Source organism: Neoarius graeffei, chromosome 22 (genome assembly GCF_027579695.1).
Source record: "Neoarius graeffei isolate fNeoGra1 chromosome 22, fNeoGra1.pri, whole genome shotgun sequence".
Classification (NCBI taxonomy): domain Eukaryota; kingdom Metazoa; phylum Chordata; class Actinopteri; order Siluriformes; family Ariidae; genus Neoarius; species Neoarius graeffei.
The window spans coordinates 50,360,224-50,381,543 of NC_083590.1; the positions used below are offsets into that span (position 1 = coordinate 50,360,224).

At 42.2% G+C, this 21,320-nt stretch overlaps 1 protein-coding gene across 1 annotated transcript in view; it reads right to left on the bottom strand.

The window, feature by feature from the left end:
* Nucleotides 1-359: 359 nt before the first annotated feature.
* The window catches only part of lrrc71 (leucine rich repeat containing 71), a 72,154-nt gene continuing 51,193 nt past the window's right edge, over nucleotides 360-21,320 (bottom strand). Inside the window, exons 5-16 of the mRNA XM_060904926.1 lie at nucleotides 17,719-17,793; nucleotides 9,635-9,703; nucleotides 8,930-9,071; nucleotides 8,539-8,622; nucleotides 4,374-4,448; nucleotides 4,088-4,189; nucleotides 2,411-2,501; nucleotides 1,398-1,485; nucleotides 1,273-1,289; nucleotides 923-1,033; nucleotides 735-823; nucleotides 360-622 (exon numbers count right to left, since the gene is read on the bottom strand). Coding sequence (XP_060760909.1) covers nucleotides 500-622; nucleotides 735-823; nucleotides 923-1,033; nucleotides 1,273-1,289; nucleotides 1,398-1,485; nucleotides 2,411-2,501; nucleotides 4,088-4,189; nucleotides 4,374-4,448; nucleotides 8,539-8,622; nucleotides 8,930-9,071; nucleotides 9,635-9,703; nucleotides 17,719-17,793 — 1,066 coding nt within the window. The 3' untranslated portion in view covers nucleotides 360-499. The remainder of the gene's footprint in view (nucleotides 623-734; nucleotides 824-922; nucleotides 1,034-1,272; nucleotides 1,290-1,397; nucleotides 1,486-2,410; nucleotides 2,502-4,087; nucleotides 4,190-4,373; nucleotides 4,449-8,538; nucleotides 8,623-8,929; nucleotides 9,072-9,634; nucleotides 9,704-17,718; nucleotides 17,794-21,320) is intronic.

A 21,320-nucleotide genomic window follows, 5' to 3' on the forward strand; every position in this document is an offset into this window, starting at 1 on the left:
CAGAAACTATCCATTATATACTGTAGTACACAGCACTGTTGAATTCCCAAATCTGATTGGTCAGAAGGTGTGGAATTAGTAAGAATAAAACACGAAGAGGCATGGTGTTATCGGAACTTATAATGCGGCTTTGTTGAATACTCAATTCTGATTGGTTAATTATGGAATGCTATGGTCTGTTATTTCTCTAACAATCTGTTGCTATGAAAAACAGACCATTGCTATGGACCACCAATAAAATAATTTTTAAATCAATATTTTGTGTTAAATTATTGAATTCTTTAGTAAGCAGCCATGTAATAAATGAGAATGTACGGCGGGTTGGGAATTATTGCAAAATAAACCCCTTCAGGGTGATTCAAAACCCCACTACTTTGTATGATTTATTCCTTACTTAGGAGGCAACTACAAAACAAGTGATGTTACAGCCTCTAAAGATAATTCTGAGGTAAAATTCTGAGGCATAAAAGGTCATTATGCTATGCTATGCTATGCTATGCTACGCTGCCTGTCCCTGCTCAGCCTCCACCTGAACTGAGGTGGTTCTGTTTTGAGGATTCTTATGTGACATAATTTCCTGTAGTTTTAGGAAGACCTCACAATCTGGAGGAAAGCTGTTCCTCTGGAAAAAAAAAAAAAAGTCAAATTTCAGAAAAAAATTTAAATACTTGAATAAATAATCTTACATGGAATCAGATCAATGTATAAGGTATATATTCATATATGAACCTTACATTAAGAGAAATATATTGGAGACCAGTTTTCTCTTGACACGCCACAGATGACAGGAACATCTGAAGTGACTGCTGTGTCAGTTTATTGCCTGCATGAATGGGTAGAAATGATTTTAACATCAACACATCCACATAAATGTATGATTTGTTATCATTCCACAGAAAGGTATGACTTGTTAATGACGGACCTGACAAGTTCAGAGAGAGAAGTGTTGTGTTGCCTGGATAAATCACTTTCCCTCTAATGTTCTGTATAGCAGGGTTCAGCAAAGGGCTTTGTGTCTCAACAACTTCTTCTGCCTTACACACAGAAAATATATATATACACAAAGCTTAATTTGAAAAATGAGTTTCTGTGTGGGAGAAACAGAGCTGCAGTGTTGAGTTGCCATCCAGAGACTGATGTATATGAGAATCCTAGCAGATCAGCAGTTTCTGAAATACTCAAACCAGCCCATCTAACACCAACAGCCATGAGCAGGTATACAGATGTTCCTAATAAAGTGGCAGTGAGTGTATCTCAGGAGAAATGACTGCATCTCTTGTACAAAGCTACTCTTTTGAGAGGTAACAAAATATTTTGCATTTAAGAGGTTACATGACATGAATGACATTTAATATGCTTCATTAAAAGAGATTTATTTCTAGAATAATCTTTTCCACTGTCCCACCTCTTGTTCTTTCACTGAGGGATGCTTGTCTTTTCCTTCTGATTTTCCACCTCTGCCTTGTGGTATCTTAGAATCTGATGCTGAGATTAACAGCAAATAAAAAAGTAAGGTTTTTCGCAAGCTTCAATACCAAAACGTATACAGCCAATGTTAAAGGTTCTGACTACAAAGTTGAATTCTGGGCAAAATGTTCTATTTCTATTGCTGTTGGAGTTTCAAGATGTTTCACTGCTGTACACACTGTGTATCCTATGTGTAAATGTTTTGCCAAGATAAATTGTGTCCCACATTTTACAATTCCAGAGATTGCTGAAGCAAATGAGCAACAATATCACATGATCACCGTGGGGCGTGTTTGACCTACTTTTAACCAAAACAAGTCAGTGTGGGCAAACATGGCGGACTCGGCTCTCCCGCCAGCTAAAAGCCAATAGAAAAGAAAAAGAAAGCCTGCCTCGTAAGTGCAACTGCAAAATTAAATGACGTCATTTTTCTGGACAATCATTATAGCTAGTGCTTAGCTATCTTAGCCTTAGAATGCATGGGCTCGACTCCATGGTAGCGAGTATGGAGTTATACACCTAATGTTTTGATCTTACAGAGAAAGAAACAACACAAAAGCAATAACAGAGAAAAGATATATTTGTCTTTTGTTTCACAGATCTATTTGTGAATGTCAACCACAAATTACATAAAAAGCTCCTCGCGTTTGGCTGTTTCCATGGGGTCATACTGTTTACCTCAAGAGGGAGGAAAACAGTCCCAAAACAGAGAAAAGCGACCATCAGCACGTCAAAATGATCACATCTCATCTGCATGATATTGTTCTTGATAGGAAAATGCCATGCACGATAAAATTTTTTTTGAAAATTTCAGATGACTTTGTAGTCAGCACCTTTAATTTTAATTTAGCCCTAAGTTCTAAATAATAAATTCAACTATTTTTACAATTTCAGTGTTATATTTCTCTCAAGAACACATAGCTGAGGAGGGTTAAGTGTTTACTTCTTTTCTTTTCTACTTTGGGGTCCTCTTTCTTTCCTGCTGTTGTCACTGTCTGAGTTGTTGGAGGCTTCTCATCCTTTTTGGTGGTATCCTACAAATAAGCAAAGAATCATATCTTCAGCTGACATTTCTCCAAACATTTACTTTCCCTAAACGCTGAAACTCCTACTCTTGAAGGACTTCTTACCAATCCTGGAATTATTTTTTTTTTATTTTCTTAAGAACATAGATGTGTGTATTTTTCAAAATATAAAAAAAGAAATGATTTACACCACAGAAATCCTGACCAGGATAAAGCATTGAAGGAAACTGAAAGAATGAACACCGTAAATATGTATGAGCCCATGTTAATGTTCCCTATCTTCATTCCACAATCATATGATCAACCTTTTCAGTCAGGTCCTGAGTCCTGCTGGCATAATAAAAAATAATAATAATTTGTCAGTATGCATCTACTGTTATGGAGACATCTGGAAATTACTGTGGAATTATATGTTAATCTACTTCATCTTAAGTGTGTTGCTGCTTCTCAATTTTTAAAGTGAGAGAGTTGCCTTAACCATTTATTGCAGTACACTGGTGTTCCATTCTGCCAGCGGAATGAAAACTGACTTATTGGATATTTTCAATCGGTATAAACAAATTATTTTATTGGTGTTAGTCTGCTATAAGATGAGTCAGGACACTGTTGTTTTTTTGTTACCCTTTTTTGACCAACAGGGAATGGGTTCTTGAACCAGTTCCATTCAGGAGTATTTGAACCTTGGTGCCAGCTAGCGAACCAGCCCATGTTTTCACCAGTTTTGAACAGAACCATTGTAATCAAGGATGCATCATGAATGGAGGGTGTTGCACAATTCACAACGGGGGTAAATCATAGTCCCAGAGCTCATTGATTACGTTCGAGCTTTTGTTCCATAATTGCAAATATTTATTTTTTGGTCCAATTTTTTCTGAAGATGTATCCTTTTCTGTTGCATACTCTATTGCTGTCCTCTGCTTTCTCTCCAAACTAATGACACACCTACTGATGTCATCATGGTTCATGCTGGAAAAACCAGCTATATTTTGGTTCTAGCTGGGAACCAAGTTTTCAGGTTCAAAACCAATTTATTTTTGGTCGAAATGCTGTGGACAGTTTAAAATTTGGTGCACAAACAAGAATGGAACCTGTTCCCTGTTGGCGTAAAAGGGGTATCAGTGTGTAGAGTATCATGACTGTGTTTAACTGCTGGTGAGCAGGGCGAGGAACATTGGAGGGGTGTGAGCCCCCTGCTGGACAAACAATTCACACCTCTCCACACTAGCATTGCTACAAAGATAAAATGGGTAGAACAATTAAAGCTTTTTTTCATAGAAAAAACTATATACAACTGCCACAATAAAATTATAACATTTAAACCTAATATACAAAACAAATATTTGTGGAAAAACTGCAAATTCTTAAAGCCCTGAGTGTCTACTTTCATATGAGCCATGAACCATAAACGAGATCACAAGTTCAATGCTGAATAGGGGCACCATCAAAACAGGTGCAACTTCCACATTTTCTGGTCTCTGGTTTAAAAAAAAAAGTTAAGCTAGAGATAACAGTGGACAGTGGTGGCTCAGCAATTAAGGCTTTGGGCTACATACTGGAAAGGTTAGGAGTTTGAATCCTGGCACTTAATAATCTACCTTTTTCTTGGTGATGCTTTTGATGTTGCTCTTCAGCAATGAGCTGCTGGGGATGGACAGAACTGACTCACATTTAGAGTCTTCACTAATCAACTGAGTTGACTAAAATTGAAGAAAAGAGAGAGGGGAAGAGGAACTCAAAAGAAATTCGGCAATGCAATGAAGAAAATGGAAGGATTTGATTCAGAGACAAACAACTATTAGGGGAGAATAAATAAAGGAGATGGCTATTAACTTGAGCTCAACATGACATATTAGAAAGTAGAAACAGTACATTCTTTCTCACCAGTTGGTCCTTCCTTATCAACTGCCTTCTCCTCTCGACTATTTCTTCATGCGTCAGAGCAAATGGACCAAGCACCTATACAGAATGACAGATACAGTGGGGCAAAAAAGTATTTAGTCAGCCACCAATTGTGCAAGTTCTCCCACTTAAAAAGATGAGAGAGGCCTGTAATTTTCATCATAGGTACACTTCAACTATGAGAGATAGAATGGGGGGAAAGAATCCAGGAAATCACATTGTAGGATTTTTAATGAATTAATTGGTAAATTCCTCGGTAAAATAAGTATTTGGTCACCTACAAACAAGCAAGATTTCTGGCTCTCACAGACCTGTAACAACTTCTTTAAGAGACTCCTCTGTCCTCCACTCGTTACCTGTATTAATGGCACCTGTTTGAACTCGTTATCAGTATAAAAGACACCTGTCCACAACCTCAAACAGTCACACTCCAAACTCCACTATGACCAAGACCAAAGAGCTGTCAAAGGACACCAGAAACAAAATTGTAGACCTGCACCAGGCTGGGAAGACTGAATCTGCAATAGGTAAGCAGCTTGGTGTGAAGAAATCAACTGTGGGAGCAATTATTAGAAAATGGAAGACATACAAGACCACTGATAATCTCTCTTGAGCTGGCTCCACGCAAGATCTCACCCCGTGGGGTCAAAATGATCACAAGAACGGTGAGCAAAAATCCCAGAACCACACGGGGGGACCTAGTGAATGACCTGCAGAGAGGTGGGACCAAAGTAACAAAGGCTACCATCAGTAACACACTACGCCGCCAGGGAGTCAAATCCTGCAGTGCCGGACGTGTCCCCCTGCTTAAGCCAGTACATGTCCAGGCCCGTCTGAAGTTTGCTAGAGAGCATTTGGATGATCCAGAAGAGGATTGGGAGAATGTCATATGGTCAGATGAAACCAAAATAGAACTTTTTGGTAAAAACTCAACTTGTCGTGTTTGGAGGAGAAAGAATGCGGAGTTGCATCCAAAGAACACCATACCCACTGTGAAGCATGGGGGTGGAAACATCATGCTTTGGGGCTGTTTTTCTGCAAAGGGACCAGGACGACTGATCCGTGTAAAGGAAAGAATGAATGGGGCCATGTATCGTGAGATTTTGAGTGAAAACCTCCTTCCATCAGCAAGGGCATTGAAGATGAAACGTGGCTGGGTCTTTCAGCATGACAATGATCCCAAAAACACCGCCCGGGCAACGAAGGAGTGACTTCGTAAGAAGTATTTCAAGGTCCTGGAGTGGCCTAGCCAGTCTCCAGATCTCAACCCCATAGAAAATCTTTGGAGGGAGTTGAAAGTCCGTGTTGCCCAGCGACAGCCCCAAAACATCACTGCTCTAGAGGAGATCTGCATGGAGGAATGGGACAAAATACCAGCAACAGTGTGTGAAAACCTTGTGAAGACTTACAGAAAACGTTTGACCTCTGTCATTGCCAACAAAGGGTATATAAGAAAGTATTGAGATGAACTTTTGTTATTGACCAAATACTTATTTTCCACCATAATTTGCAAATAAATTCTTTAAAAATCAGAAAATGTGATTTTCTGGATTTTTTTTTCTCATTTTGTCTCTCATAGTTGAGGTATACCTATGATGAAAATGACAGGCCTCTCTGATCTTTTTAAGTGGGAGAACTTGCACAATTGGTGACTGACTAAATACTTTTTTGCCCCACTGTAGGTCTGAATGGACTTAATGAGAGTGGAGGAAAATGATATTGTAGCCCAGGGTTATTTTATAACTCCTGATGCTTACACTGGGTACTACTTTATGTATTGTTTATGTTAGCTGCAGACCTACACGGTATAGCTATAGTCCCTTCATTAGCTGTTTTACACACTGCTAGTTATTTTCCACTGACCGTTAAGTATTGTTACTTTGTTTCATTTGCACAGTTTGTGTGAGAGCACTAAGTGGGCAGACTGGGGGAGGATGCGCATGAAGAGAACGGGTTCTGCACGAGAGAGAGAGAATCGGACCGAGCTACTTTTAACCAGTTGCTAGCCGTCCATCTTGCTGTGGTAATTACAGTATTGTATAGTATTAGTATTGTTTATTTGCCTTGCATTGGAGTTGTCTGATAGCGCTTCGAGCTACCAGGACGCTCGAGGTTCCTCAGACAGCCGACGTGGGACATATGCGGCCTGATAGCGCCTCGAGCTACCAGGCAGCTCGAGGTTCCTCAGGTTAGCCATCGAGGGAGCAGCATCGAGGGGGAGCGCACTCTGACTGACTGACTGACCGTTTGAGTTGAAAGGTTGCTGAGCAAGACACTGGAGTGACTGTCACGCGAACTGTGAGTAGGATACCTGCTTTGGCGAGGATCCTCACCGATTTTGCGAGGCGTTTTAAACAGGCCTGCAACGGGGGCTTTTCTTTTCCTTGTGTTATGCCGGTTTTTCCGTGATCACGTTTATGTGTAGTTTGAGTGATGTCATCGCAGTATTCTAAGCATTTTGTTTAACGGTACTGAGTGTTGTATTGTGTGCGCTGTATCCATCCTGTTGAGCTCATATCAGCCGCAAAGAGTTAGACACTGGGAGATTATCCATATTTGAATCACTAGTTTGTGACGCTTGAAAATATTTGTTTACACTCTCTGAATTTTCACACAGGAGTCTTTTCAATACGGATCGAACATAGCTGTTCAATCCATTTGTATTATAGTCTTTCATCATATTTAATTGGTATACATTTAAAGCATCTAATAGTCGGATAACTTTATTATATACTGTTCAGCTTTTTATTATCGAGTCAGCATCTTTTTGCCTTTTTATATATTTAAATAGACTACTTTACTATATTGCCATAGAGTTCTTGTTTTACAACCTTTAGTAAGGACACCTTTTAATACACGTTTCACCCACTTGTACTGATATTCTCACTGTTAATAAGAGTTTTTTGGCTCAGGTCTTGTAGAGTATCCAGGCAAGGGGTATTGTTGCACTGTGTCTTGATATAATACACTTTATTATACTCTTTTTATTTTATTATTATTTTTTATTACTGCCTCTGTGTCCATTCATTGTTTAGCATAGCAAGTTTATGTTGTCGCATCAAGTGTATCGTGTGGGTGGTTAAGTCTCATAGTTTACTTAAAAGGCTTGACAGGTGAGAACCTAACCCCCGGACCCAGGTTACACTTATTACACCCCTCTGAGGGAAAAGAGGGCTACAATATGAAATCTTTTGTATGCAAGTTCACACACATCAAGTCGAAGTCCAATAAATGGGATTCTCCATTTATGCAGTGTGTGTACATGGCAATTTTTTGTTACCAAGCCTCCTTGTGAGTTTTTTAAATGGAGTTATGAAATGTTATGTCTGTATGGAACTTCAGGTGTGGTTTCCCTTTGTTCAGGAGAGAGACCACACCTGAAGTTCCACCTTCTTCCAAGTTAACTTCCTATAAATTCCCATCTCTGCCTCCTTCTACAGGGATCCACCCAATCCCTTTCTGGTCCCTACTATTCAACAACTCCTACCTTTAGTGGGAGGGTGTGGTCTACACTTGGACACAATTATGGGTGGCACCATGGTGTAGTGTTTAGCACTGTTGCCTCACAGCGAGAAGGTTCTGGGTTCGAGCCCAGCGGCTGACGGGGGCCTTTCTGTGTGGAGTTTGCGTGTTCTCCCCATGTCTGCGTGGGTTTCGTCCAGGTGCTCCGGGTTCCCCCACAGTTCAAAGACATGCAGTTAGGTTAACATGGGGTGGCCTTGGGCTGAAGTGTCCTTGAGCAAGGTACCTAACCCCTAACTGCTCCCCGGGCGCTGTTATATGGCTGCCCACTGCTCTGGGTGTATGTGCACGTGTGTTCACTGCTTCAGATGGGTTAAATGCAGAGGATGAATCTCACTGTGCTTGAGTGAGCATGTGACAAACATTTCAAAAGGTAAAATTTAACATGTCACTTTGTAATATCAGAGTGGCACTGAACCCATTAGGAGATGAGCGTTAACTACTCTGCTGACTGTATGCGACCTAACACACATTGTAATTCAGCTCCTACCTCTGTCTCAACATGGGGAGAGAAATTCACTAAGAACACTAATTACACTCTTAACAGTGTCAAATTGTACAACAACACATTTACCTGTTGAACTACTCAGATAAATGATGTTTTCAAGAAGGTTTGAAGGTGCACCTGAGCCAGATGGGCTGCTCCTACATCACCGATGTGATTATTAGCCAGGGAGAGATACAACAAAGTGCAATTGAAACGCAACCCCTGTAAAAGTCCAATAAAGATAAGGATGAGAGGTGACAGCTGACTATTAGGCAGTTAGACAAACAGCTGGATACCTGCAGGAGAGGACAAAATGAGCATTTTGCCTAGTGACATAAATTCCTTCACTTATTCATCTTTATTAACCACTTTGTCGGTTACAAATTGAAAAATGAGAACAGATTAAGATAATCTGATTCTATTACAATCAATCACCTAATGCACATTAAAATGTAAGATGAAAATCCACGAATATGGACACAGAAGTGTTGCCATTATGCTGAGTTGATAATGATGTAAATTTCAGGACCTGTGCAAGATAAATAGCACCCGCATCACCAACAGTGTTGAAGGCCATGTTGAGTGACAGGAGATTCTTGGAGAGTGCTAAACCAATCAGACGTGCTCCCTCTTCTCCTATGCGATTGTTTCTCAATGATAGGTGAGTTATCCTAGCAGATAAGACAAAATTAATACTGAATACAAAATTATAAAAAAAAAAGTAGAAATCTATTTAAACACTGCATGCTCTATTTTTGTGATGGTGAAAGCACAGTTTGCTGTTTAACTTCGACATGTGGTTATTTTCATTAGGATGCAAGTCAAATGTGGTCATAAAGCAACAAGCAGATGCAGGGATAAGGACTGTATTCCTGACTCCAGGCGCAGTGTTATAATTCTTGACCCATTTCCTAACATTTTTCAAAAAGACATTCTTCTTCAACCAAAATATCATGACTTTATCAGATGTTTATTCATATTAAATAAGAATAAACACCTCCATTGTGGAAGGCCAATTCGCAGAAAAAGCTTTTATGAAGCATCTTAAAGTCATGCACAAGCTCCTGTTTCAATCAGAATTTAAATCCATACCAGCTGTGAGATTGAGATTAAAAAAAAAGAAAAAGCAGCGCAACTAACACTGATGAAACCTTCATGAGCATTATGGAACCATGTCCCTTTTTAATATTAAAAATGTATGATGTATGTGAACATGGGTGTGACAGGCACTTACATACTGTCCTCTCCCATCAGAATATGGTAACTGTTTTCTGGAATAGGGGTCCCCTCTAAATTAACTGTCCTATCACAGGCATAGCAAGAACATAAAGTCTTTAGTTATATATAACTAAAGACTTATATTGTATCATTTGTATTGTATTGTATCACTTATATTGTATATTGTATCATTTTTCATATTGTAATTTTTACAATATGAAAAATGATACAATATACTATATTGTTTTAAAAACATTTCATCTTCAGATTTTCTCTGTTAACCTTGTTCACTGACAGAGAAACAGTAGAACAGCAAAATCAGTCTAAAGTCTGAGTACATGAGTTCCCTTGATAATTAACATAGTGTAAGCATTCTTAAATACAAGTAATAAGTAATTGGTTTAATTTAAAACCTTTACATCGTTCTTGAATGAAATCTTCAGTGATGGATGCATTTCTGTATGCCTAAAGCAAGAAGATTTCGGTCTCAATATGTTAATTTTTGCAAGCCATACAGTCCCTTCTCCATTCAAGTATTGGAACAGCAAGACCACTTCTTTTGTTTTTGCTATACGCTGAAGATATTTAGAGTTAAGATCAAAAGATGAAGATGAGATGATAGATCAGAATTTCATGTCCTGATAAATGTGTTAAACAACTTAGAACATAGAACCTTTTCTTTGATCCCACCCATTTTTCAAGCAATCAGGTGATTGACAGGTATTTCTTGTTGCCCAGTTAGACTGATGGTTTAAACAAGTAATAGCTCTGAATGTCTACTCTTGGTTTTGCTTGAGAAGACTGCATTTGTTGTTAAAAAGGATAAACCAATATGACAATCAGAGAGCTGTCTATTAGAGAAAAGCAAGCTATTTTGAAGCTGAGAAAAGAGGGAAAATAGATAAAACCCATAGCACAAGCATAGGGTATAGCCAATACAATAATTTGGACTGTCCTGTAAAAGAAAGAAACCACTGGTGTACTAATAACCAGATATTGAATAGGTAAGTCAAGGAAAACAACAGCAGTGGATGACAAACATTGTGAGAGTGATGAGGAAAACCCCCAAAACAATAGTGACATCACCACCAACCTCCACAGGGCAGGGGTGAAGGTATCACAATCCACCATTCAAAGAGACTTCGAGAACAATAACATTGAGGCTATTCCACAAGATGCAAACTACTCCTCAACAGTAAGAATTGGATGGCCAGATTGGAATTCAGAAAGAAATACCATAAACATTCTGGAACCAAGATTAACATATATCAAAATGATGTAAAGGCCAAAGTGTTGAGAAAAAGAACCTGCTCATGATCCAAAACATACAGGCACAGTAGAGGTAATGTCATGGCTTGAGCTTGCATGGCTGTTTCTGGAATGAGCTCACTAATCTTTATTGATGATAGAACTTATGATATTAGCAGCAGAATGAATTCAGAAGCAAAATTGTCAACCAATTTCCAGAGAAATGCATCCAATCTATTTGGGAGGAACATCATGCAGCAAGACAAAGACCCAAAATGTACTGCAACAGAAAGGACTTCATCAGGGGAAACAGTGGAAGGTTTTAGACTGTTCAAGTCAATCACCAGACCTTAACCCAATTTGGCAGCATTTCAGCTCCTGAAGAGGAGACTGAAGGGAGAAATACCCCAAAACAAACAACAACTGAAAGAAGCTACAGTACAAGCCTGGAAAAGCATTAAAAAAAAAACAAGACTGCATCAGTTTGGTGATGTCAGTGGGTCACTAGGTTGATGCAGTTACTGCAAGCAAGGAATATGCAACCAAATATTAAGTGTTATTTAATTTAAGTGTCATGATCCACCCCGGACTTCCACTCCGGAGATTTACTATCTCCCAGTTCAGCACAATCCGGATCCGGGACGGGACTTCCATCTTGCTGGCATTCACTTCCTGGTCTGCTCTGCTGTGTATAAATAAGCTGTTCTCAGCCAGGGACTTTGCCAGAATATCTTGTCTGTTTCTCACATTGTCTCTGTGCCATTTTTTGCTTCTTGGATTTTTGCTCTTTTTTTTGCCTAGTCTTAGCCACAGTTTTTTTGCACTCACGTTTTGTCAGTTTTTCAGGTTTTTTGCACTACGTTTTTGTCTCCAGTTTTTGTCAGAACTATTTTTCATGTTTTTTTCATATTAGCACTTTGTCTTTGTCTACCTCATTGTTGTGTGGATTATTTTAGCTATTTTTGTTCATTAACTTTTTTTGGACTTTAATTAAATAATTTTTTATTCATTGGATTTTCTGGTTTGTGTTCTGCTATTGGATCCTAACTCACCACATCTTGCCACCCTTAACAGTACGTTCTGGCCAACATGGATCCAGCAGAACTTAACCATCTGAGAACGGCTATGCAGCAGCAAGGAGCCCTCCTCGGGACCCACCAACAGGAACTCAGGCAGATCACTCAGAACCTGACCACCTTGTCTGACTCACTCAACCTCCTAGCCACACAACTCCAGCACTCCCAAGCTGTGCCTATCCCTGCCCAGCTGTCTCTTTCTTCACCTCCCGCCACCACCGCTCTCCACAAACCAAGACTCCCTTCGCCTCAGCCCTACAGTGGGGAACCAGGTACCTGCAGATCTTTTTTGTCACAGTGTTCACTGATCTTGGAGCTTCAACCTCTGGCTTTCCCCACAGAATGCTCCCAGGTAGCCTATACCATCACGCTCCTCACCGGCAAGGCCAGGGAATGCGGGACGGGGGTCTGGGACGCCGATGCGCCCTGTTGTTCCAGCTTCAAGGAATTCTCTGAGGAAATGAGGCGAACAATCGATTGCTCTCTGTCTGGCCGGGAGGCGGCAAGAGAGCTCATGGAGCTGCGGCAGGGGTCCCGATCTACCTTGGATTATGCCATCGAGTTCCGGACATTGGCAGCGTCATGCGGTTGGAACGAGAGTGCCCTGGTCGACGCGTTCCTACATGGCTTATCCGACGCCATCAAGGATGAACTCGTCTCGTGGGAACTGCCATCGGACCTCTCCAGCCTGACGGACCTTGCCAATCGTATTGATGCGCGGGTCCAACAACAGAGGAGAGAGAGGAACCGCCACAACTTCAACCCCTCTCCACCACCCGCCTCATCCATTGAACCCATGCAGGTAGATCGTGTACGAGTGTCAGCGGAGGAACGACTGTGCCAATGGAGCACGGGGGCTTGTTTCTACTGCGGTCAGCAGGGACACATCTGCCGAGCCTGCCCACTAAAAGGACGAGCCCACCAGTGAATCGAGGGGCCCTGGTGGGCAATGCTCGGAACCAGTCCCCTGTCTGTGAAGATACTCAGTCATCCAGGTACATAGTAATCTGTGGTTGGTAGAAGAGAGCAACTGGACTTGCTTGAAAAGTCTTGAAGACGTTTCGCTTCTCATCCGAAAGGCATCCTCAGTTCTGTCTGTCTAATAGGGAGTATCAAGTATTTATCCTCTCATCATCATCATAGAATCCGAATCAGAATGCTGATGGCTGCATTGTAGGTGGCTGATAGATGTCATAGACACCCACCTCTGTTCAGTGATGGTCGTTCCAGGTTGACAAAAATGAACGATCCTCTCTGGCTAAGATGTCTGCCAGTTTTCTGGAAGTCCTCTCATACTCCCGCACCAGTCGAAGGGAACTCATCCAAAAGTGCGTAGAAACATATCTGTGAAGATACTCAGTCATCCAGGTACATAGTAATCTGTGGTTGGTAGAAGAGAGCAACTGGACTTGCTTGAAAAGTCTTGAAGATGTTTCGCCTCTCATCCGAAAGGCATCCTCAGTTCTGTCTGTCTAATAGGGAGTATCAAGTATTTATCCTCTCATGGATCATCATAGAATCCGAATCAGAATGCTGATGGCTGCATTGTAGGTGGCTGATAGATGTCATAGACACCCACCTCTGTTCAGTGATGGTCGTTCCAGGTTGACAAAAATGAACGATCCTCTCTGGCTAAGATGTCTGCCAGTTTTCTGGAAGTCCTCTCATACTCCCGCACCAGTCGAAGGGAACTCATCCCAAAGTGCGTAGAAACATATCTGTGAAGATACTCAGTCATCCAGGTACATAGTAATCTACACCTATCACCTAGTCCCCTGCCAACTGACCATTGCTCCCCATCATCACTCTCAACAAATCGGCATCACCATCTTCAAGCACTCGTTGACTCGGGGGCAGACAGGAACCTGATCTGCTCCGCCACAGCCAAGGATCTTGGAATCCCATTACTCACCCTCGAGGTCCCTCTCACCATTCTGACACTCACTGGCGCTGGCTTGACCACCATCACTCACCTCACCACCCCGCTCACCCTAAGGATTTCAGGCAATCACTCTGAAACTATACAACTTCATGTCATGAACAACCCTCACGTTCCCGTTATTCTTGGATTACCCTGGTTGATGCAGCACAACCCCCACTTAAACTGGACTGACCACACCATCTTAGGCTGGAGTCCTTCCTGCCTGGCCTCCTGCCTGAACTCCGCTCTGCCTCCCGCCAAACCACCTCAGCCCTCAGCCAGTGAGTTTCCCGACCTTTCTCATGTGCCTCCGGAATATCTGGACCTCAAGCCTGTCTTCAGTAAGACCCGAGCAGTGTCCCTTCCCCCTCATAGGCCCTATGACTGCGGTATTGACCTCCTGCCAGGGATGGCGCCATCAAGGGACGTCTCTACTCTCTTTCCCTCGCTGAGAGACAAGCCATGGAGAAATACATCACTGAGTCTCTGGCAGCTGGGATCATCCGCCCTTCCTCCTCCCCAGCAGGGGCAGGATTCTTCTTCGTGGAGAAGAAAGACAAGTCACTCCACCCCCGCATTGACTATCAAGGTCTCAACGGCATCACAGTCAAGAACTGCTACCCACTACTGCTCATGACTACAGCCTTCAAACTACTCCAGGGATGGTGTTCACTAAACTGGACTTGCGCAACACCTATCAGCTAGTTAGGATCAGGGAAGAGGATGAGTGGAAGACAGCCTTCAACACTACCACAGGCCACTATGAGTACCTCGTAGTCCCTTTCGGCCTGACTAACGCGCCCGCGGTATTCCAGGCATTGGTTAATTATGTCTTGAGGGACTTTAACACCTTTTTCTTCATTTACCTGGACAATATCTTGATTTTCTCTCGCTCCCTGGAGGAACATGGTCACGTCCAGCAGGTGCTTCAATGCCTGCTGGAGAATAAGCTGTTCGTTAAGGCAGAGAAGAGCGAGTTCCACCAAGGCTCCGTCTCGTTCCTGGGGTTCATCATTTCACCAGCCAAGATCCAGATGGACCCCCTCAAGCTAGAGGCAGTCGCTGACTGACCCACCCCATCTTCGAGATGAGAGCTCCAGCGCTTCCTGGGGTTCGCCAACTTTTACAGACGTTTCATCCGCAACTTCAGCATGGTGGCCGGACCTCTGTCAGCCCTGACCTCGACCAAGACCAAGTTCAAATGGGGGGAAGAAGCAGAGAAAGCCTTTAACAGTCTCAAGCACAGGTTTACCACAGCACCCATTCTCACCATACCCGATTCTACCAAGCAGTTTATTGTCGAGGTCGACACCTCTGAGTCAGGGGTCAGAGCCATCCTATCTCAGAGGGCCAATGACAACAAGGTCCACCCATGCTCCTTCTCCCGCCAGCTATCCCCAGCCGAAGGAAACTACATTGGCGACCGAGAACTACTGGCTGTGAAACTAGCCTTGGAGGAGTGGAGGCACTGGCTCAAGGGGTCTGACCTCCTGTTCCTAGTCTGGACCGACCATAAAAACCTGGAGTATCTCAAGTCTGCCAAATGTCTCAACTCCCATCAAGCCCGTTGGTCTCTTCTTCTCCTGATTCAACTTCACGCTCTCCTACCACCCAGGCTCCAAGAATGGCAAACCCAATGCCCTGTCCAGGATGTTCTCTTCCCACCAAGAGGAGTCCAAGCCACCCGAGACCATCCTTCCTCCATGCTGCCTGGTGGGAGCCGTTATTCTACAAGTTGAGACACTTGTGCAGAAGGCCCTGGAGCAGGACCCTGGTGAAGGTAACTCCAACAATATTCCTTGTAACCATCAGTTTGTTCCTTGTCATGTGCAAACTCAGGTGCTGCAGTGGGGTCACGGTTCCAAGCTGGTCTGTCATCCGGGAGCCGCCCAAACCCTGGCTCTCATCCAGCAGCGCTTTTGGTGGCCATCCATCAAGGAGGACGTCCAGGAGTTCATGGCAGCCTGTGACACATGCTCCTGGAACAAGACAGCCAATCGACCCCCCTGCCGGCTTACTAAGACCCCTTCCTACTCCGCATTGACCTTGGTCTCACATCGCCCTGGACTTCATCACAGGACTCCCCAACTCAGGTGGCAATACATGCATCCTCACTGTCATTGACCATTTTTCTAAGACTGTCCATTTCATTCCTCTGCCCAAGCTCCCCTCAGCCAAAGAGACCGCAGGACTACTCATCCACTACGTTTTCTGCCTACATGGTCTGCCTACCGACATAGTTTCTGACCAGGGTCCTCAGTTCACTGCACAGTTCTGGAGAGCCTTCTGCAAACTCATCGGGGCCACCTGTAGTCTCTCTTCAGGCTTCCACTCACAGACCAATGGCCAGGCAGAACAGGCTAACCAGGCTTTGGAGGTTGCACTCAGGTGCATGGTGTCCAGGGATGCCAGTTCTTGGAGCAAATACCTACCTTGGCTCGAATACGCACATAACACTCTCCCTTCCTCTGCCACAGGTCTCTCTCCGTTCCAGTGCTCATTAGGATACCAACCACCACTGTTCCCCAGCCAGGAGGAAGAGGTCGCCATACCATCAGCCCAGGCCTTTATACACCACTGCAGGAGAACGTGGGCATTGGCCCGGAGAAGACTCATTCGCTCCACACTCACATCCAAGAAGCAGGCCGACAAACGTCGCTCCAAGGCACCCACCTACCGAGTGGGTCAATGAGTTATGCTCTCCACACGTCACCTGCCACTTAGGGCCATCTCTCACAAGCTGGCACCCAGGTTCCTTGGACCCTTCCTCATCAAGAAGGTAATCAACCCATATTCCATTACACTGGTATTACCACTCACCATGCGACGTGTTCACCCCACCTTTCATGTATCACAGCTTAAACCTCTGGTTTCCAGTCCTTTGAAAGCTGAAATTAGGGCTGCACGATTATGGAAAAAATGATAATCACGATTATCTTGATCAAAATTGTAATCACGATTATTAATCACGATTATTCTTGATGTTAGGGAAATCACTTAAATTTTATCTCACTATATTCAAACAAACAATATGAACAGCTTTCAGTGCAGAATGAAATTTAAAAGAGAAGTTCTGATTTCCAAATGACAAATAAATGAAATTTATCCAAGAAATTACCAAAGGATGAAGGAACTGAAAACTCAATTGCAACAACTACATAGCATTATACTGACGCCTACAAGTTTTTAGCTAGAAAGACCAGCCTATCAACATGCTCTGGCTTTAAACATGAGCGAAGGCAGGTCACAGCATTGCCTCCAGTGCTAAATAGTCTGTTGTTCCGACATAGTTAGCTTTTCTCTCTCACCTCAATCTGTTACCTACTCTCACGCCATTAGGGGGCGAACCGACGCATGTAAGGTTTCATTACTCCGCCTAAATAAGCAAGCAAGCCAAGTGACTTGTTCGCCCCCTAATGGTTTGGCGGAGTACTGGTCAAAAAGTGCTTTATCAGATATGCAGCAGAGCTCGCATTTTAAATGGAAATAAATCACGATTTTCATTTAATTTAATCGTGGCAGCCAAAATCGCAATTTTTGATTAAATTTGATTAATTGTGCAGCCCTAGCTGAAATTCTTATCTATTTTCTCATGTTTATCTTCGCATTTCAAACCCGAATATCTAGTGTATAACACCCCCCCCCCCCCCCAAAAAAAAAAAAAAAAATTGGCCTTGCTTTTCCAAAATTTTTGGAGGATACTTTATATTGTAAGGCTTTTATGAAATCAAAGGTTGCTAAGTAAAGGATACAAGAATCAGGTCAATGACCTTAATTTCCAGGAAATGTACTCAAACTTCTGACTGGGGTTTACCGGGGACGAGCAGCATACAAGCAACGCTTTCCTTTAGTCACCTGATCTTTGTGCACATAGAAATTGTGTTCTTCAAGGTGGTCAGAATGGGGTTAGTCAATCCAATCTGCCACATCCTGTAAAATATAACGTATTATAAACAGAGCATAATGTAGCATAATACATAACACCTTGCATTTGTTTTTGTGCTCGGTTTTATTTTCATTGTCGGAAATGAATGTGCTTGTGTTTGGTGCAACAGAAAATGTGACATATATGAAACTCATAGTGTGCTTGAAAGTTTGTGAACCCTTTAGAATTTTCTATATTTCTGCATAAATATGACCTAAAACATCATCAGATTTTCACACAAATCCTAAAAGTAGATAAAGAGAACCCAGTTAAACAAATGAGATAAAAATATTATACTTGGTCATTTATTTATTGAGGAAAATGATCCAATATTACATATCTGTGAGTGGCAAAAGTATGTGAACCTCTAGGATTAGCAGTTAATTTGAAGGTGAAAATAGAGTCAGGTGTTTTCAATCAATGGGATGACAATCAGGTGTGAGTGGGCACCCTGTTTTACAACCCCGATTCCAAAAAAGTTGGGACAAAGTACAAATTGTAAATAAAAATGGAATGCAATAATTTACAAATCTCAAAAACTGATATTGTATTCACAATAGAACATAGCCAACATATCAAATGTCGAAAGTGAGACATTTTGAAATTTCATGCCAAATATTGACTCATTTGAAATTTCATGACAGCAACACATCTCAAAAAAGTTGGGACAGGGGCAATAAGAGGCTGGAAAAGTTAAAGGTACAAAAAAGGAACAGCTGGAAGACCAAATTGCAACTCATTAGGTCAATTGGCAATAGGTCATTAACATGACTGGGTATAAAAAGAGCATCTTGGAGTGGCAGCAGCTCTCAGAAATAAAGATGGGAAGAGGATCACCCATCACCCTAATTCTGCACCGACAAATAGTGGAGCAATATCAGAAAGGAGTTCGACAGTGTAAAATTGCAAAGAGTTTGAACATATCATCATCTACAGTGCATAATATCATCAAAAGATTCAAAGAATCTGGAAGAATCTCTGTGCGTAAGGGTCAAGGCTGGAAAACCATACTGGGTGCCCGTAATCTTCGGGCCCTTAGACGGCACTGCATCACATACAGGCATGCTTCTGTATTGGAAATCACAAAATGGGCTCAGGAATATTTCCAGAGAACATTATCTGTGAACACAATTCACCGTGCCATCCGCCGTTGCCAGCTAAAACTCTATAGTTCAAAGAAGCCGCCATATCTAAACATGATCCAGAATCGCAGACGTCTTCTCTGGGCCAAGGCTCATTTAAAATGGACTGTGGCAAAGTGGAAAACTGTTCTGTGGTCAGACAAATCAAAATTTGGAGTTCTTTATGGAAATCAGGGACGCCGTGTCATTCGGACTAAAGAGGAGAAGGACGACCCAAGTTGTTATCAGCGCTCAGTTCAGAAGCCTGCATCTCTGACGGTATGGGGTTGCATTAGTGCGTGTGGCATGGGCAGCTTATACATTTGGAAAGACACCATCAATGCTGAAAGGTATATCCAGGTTCTAGAGCAGCATATGCTCCCGTCCAGACGACGTCTCTTTCAGGGAAGACCTTGCATTTTCCAACGTGACAATGCCAAATCACATACTGCATCAATTACAGCATCATGGCTGCATAGAAGAAGGGTCTGGGTACTGAACTGGCCAGCCTGCAGTCCAGATCTTTCACCCATAGAAAACATTTGGCGCATCATAAAACAGAAGATACGACAAAAAAGACCTAAGACAGTTGAGCAACTAGAATCCTACATTAGACAAGAATGGGTTAACATTCCTATCCCTAAACTTGAGCAACTTGTCTCCTCAGTCCCCAGAAGTTTACAGACTGTTGTAAAGAGAAAAGGGGATGTCTCACAGTGGTAAACATGGCCTTGTCCCAACTTTTTTGAGATGTGTTGTTGTCATGAAATTTAAAATCACCTAATTTTTATCTTTAAATGATACATTTTCTCAGTTTAAACAATTGATATGTCATCTATGTTCTATTCTAAATAAAATATGGAATTTTGAAACTTCCACATCATTGCATTCCGTTTTTATTTACAATTTGTACTTTGTCCCAACTTTTTTGGAATCGGGGTTGTATTTAAAGAACATGGATCTATCAAAGTCTGATCTTCACAACACGTTTGTGGAAGTGTATCATGGCACGAACAAAGGATATTTCTGAGGACCTCAGAAAAAGTGTTGTCGATGCTCATCAGCCTGGAAAAGGTTACAAAACCATATCTAAAGAGTTTGAACTCCACCAATCCACAGTCAGACAGATTGTGTACAAATGGAGGAAATTCAAGACCATTGTTACCCTCCCCAGGAGTGGTCAACCAACAAAGATCACTCCAAGAGCGAGGCGTGTGATAGTCGGCGAGGTCACAAAGGACCCCGGGGTAACTTCTAAGCAACTGAAGGCCTCTCTCACATTGGCTAATGTTCATGAGTCCACCATCAGGAGAACACTGAGCAACAATGGTGTGCATGGCAGGGTTGCAAGGAGAAAGCCACTGCTCTCCAAAAAGAATATTTCTGCTCGTCTTCAGTTTGCTAAAGATCACGTGGACAAGCCAAAAGCCTACTGGGGAAAATGTTTTGTGGACGGATGAGACCAAAATAGAACTTGGTTTAAATGAGAAGCGTTATGTTTGGAGAAAGGAAAACACTGCATTCCAGCAGAAGAACCTTATCCTATCTGTGAAACATGGTGGTGGTAGTATCATGGTTTGGGCCTGTTTTGCTGCATCTGGGCCAGGACAGCTTGCCATCATTGATGGAACAATGAATTCTGAATTATACCAGTGAATTCTAAAGGAAAATGTCAGGACCCCTGTCCATGAACTGAATCTCAAGAGAAGGTGGGTCATGCAGCAAGAAAATGGCCCTGAGCACACAAGTCATTCTACCAAAGAATGGTTAAAGAAGAATAAAATTAATGTTTTGAAATGGCCAAGTCAACGTCCTGACCTTGATCCAATCGAAATGTTGTGGAAGGACCTGAAGCGAGCAGTTCATGTGAGGAAACCCACCAACATCCCAGAGTTGAAGCTGTTTTGTACAGAGGAATGGGCTAAAATTCCCCCAAGCCGGTGTGCAGGACTGATCAACAGTTACTGGAAACGTTTAGTTGCAGTTATTGCTGCACAAGGGGGTCACACCAGATACTGAAAGCAAAGGTTCACATACTTTTGCCACTCACAGACGTGTAATATTGGATCATTTTCCTCAATAATGACCAAGTACAATATTTGTCTCCATTTGTTTAACTGGGTTCTCTTTTATCTACTTTTAGGACTTGTGTGAAAATCTGATGTTTTAGGTCATATTTATGCAGAAATATAGAAAATTCTAAAGGGTTCACAAACTTTCAAGCACCACTGTATACTAACCTTCAGGCTTCACTTCTTCTGTCTTTTTTTTTTGCGAGGAGACATGAGACTTGGTACATTGTTAGGAGACTTGGGACATAGTGGGAAGACATGGAACAAAAATAAAATACCTAGACCTACATGTTTAATTTTTATTGTTTATCAAAACCTGTAACATGAATTGTATGAGAA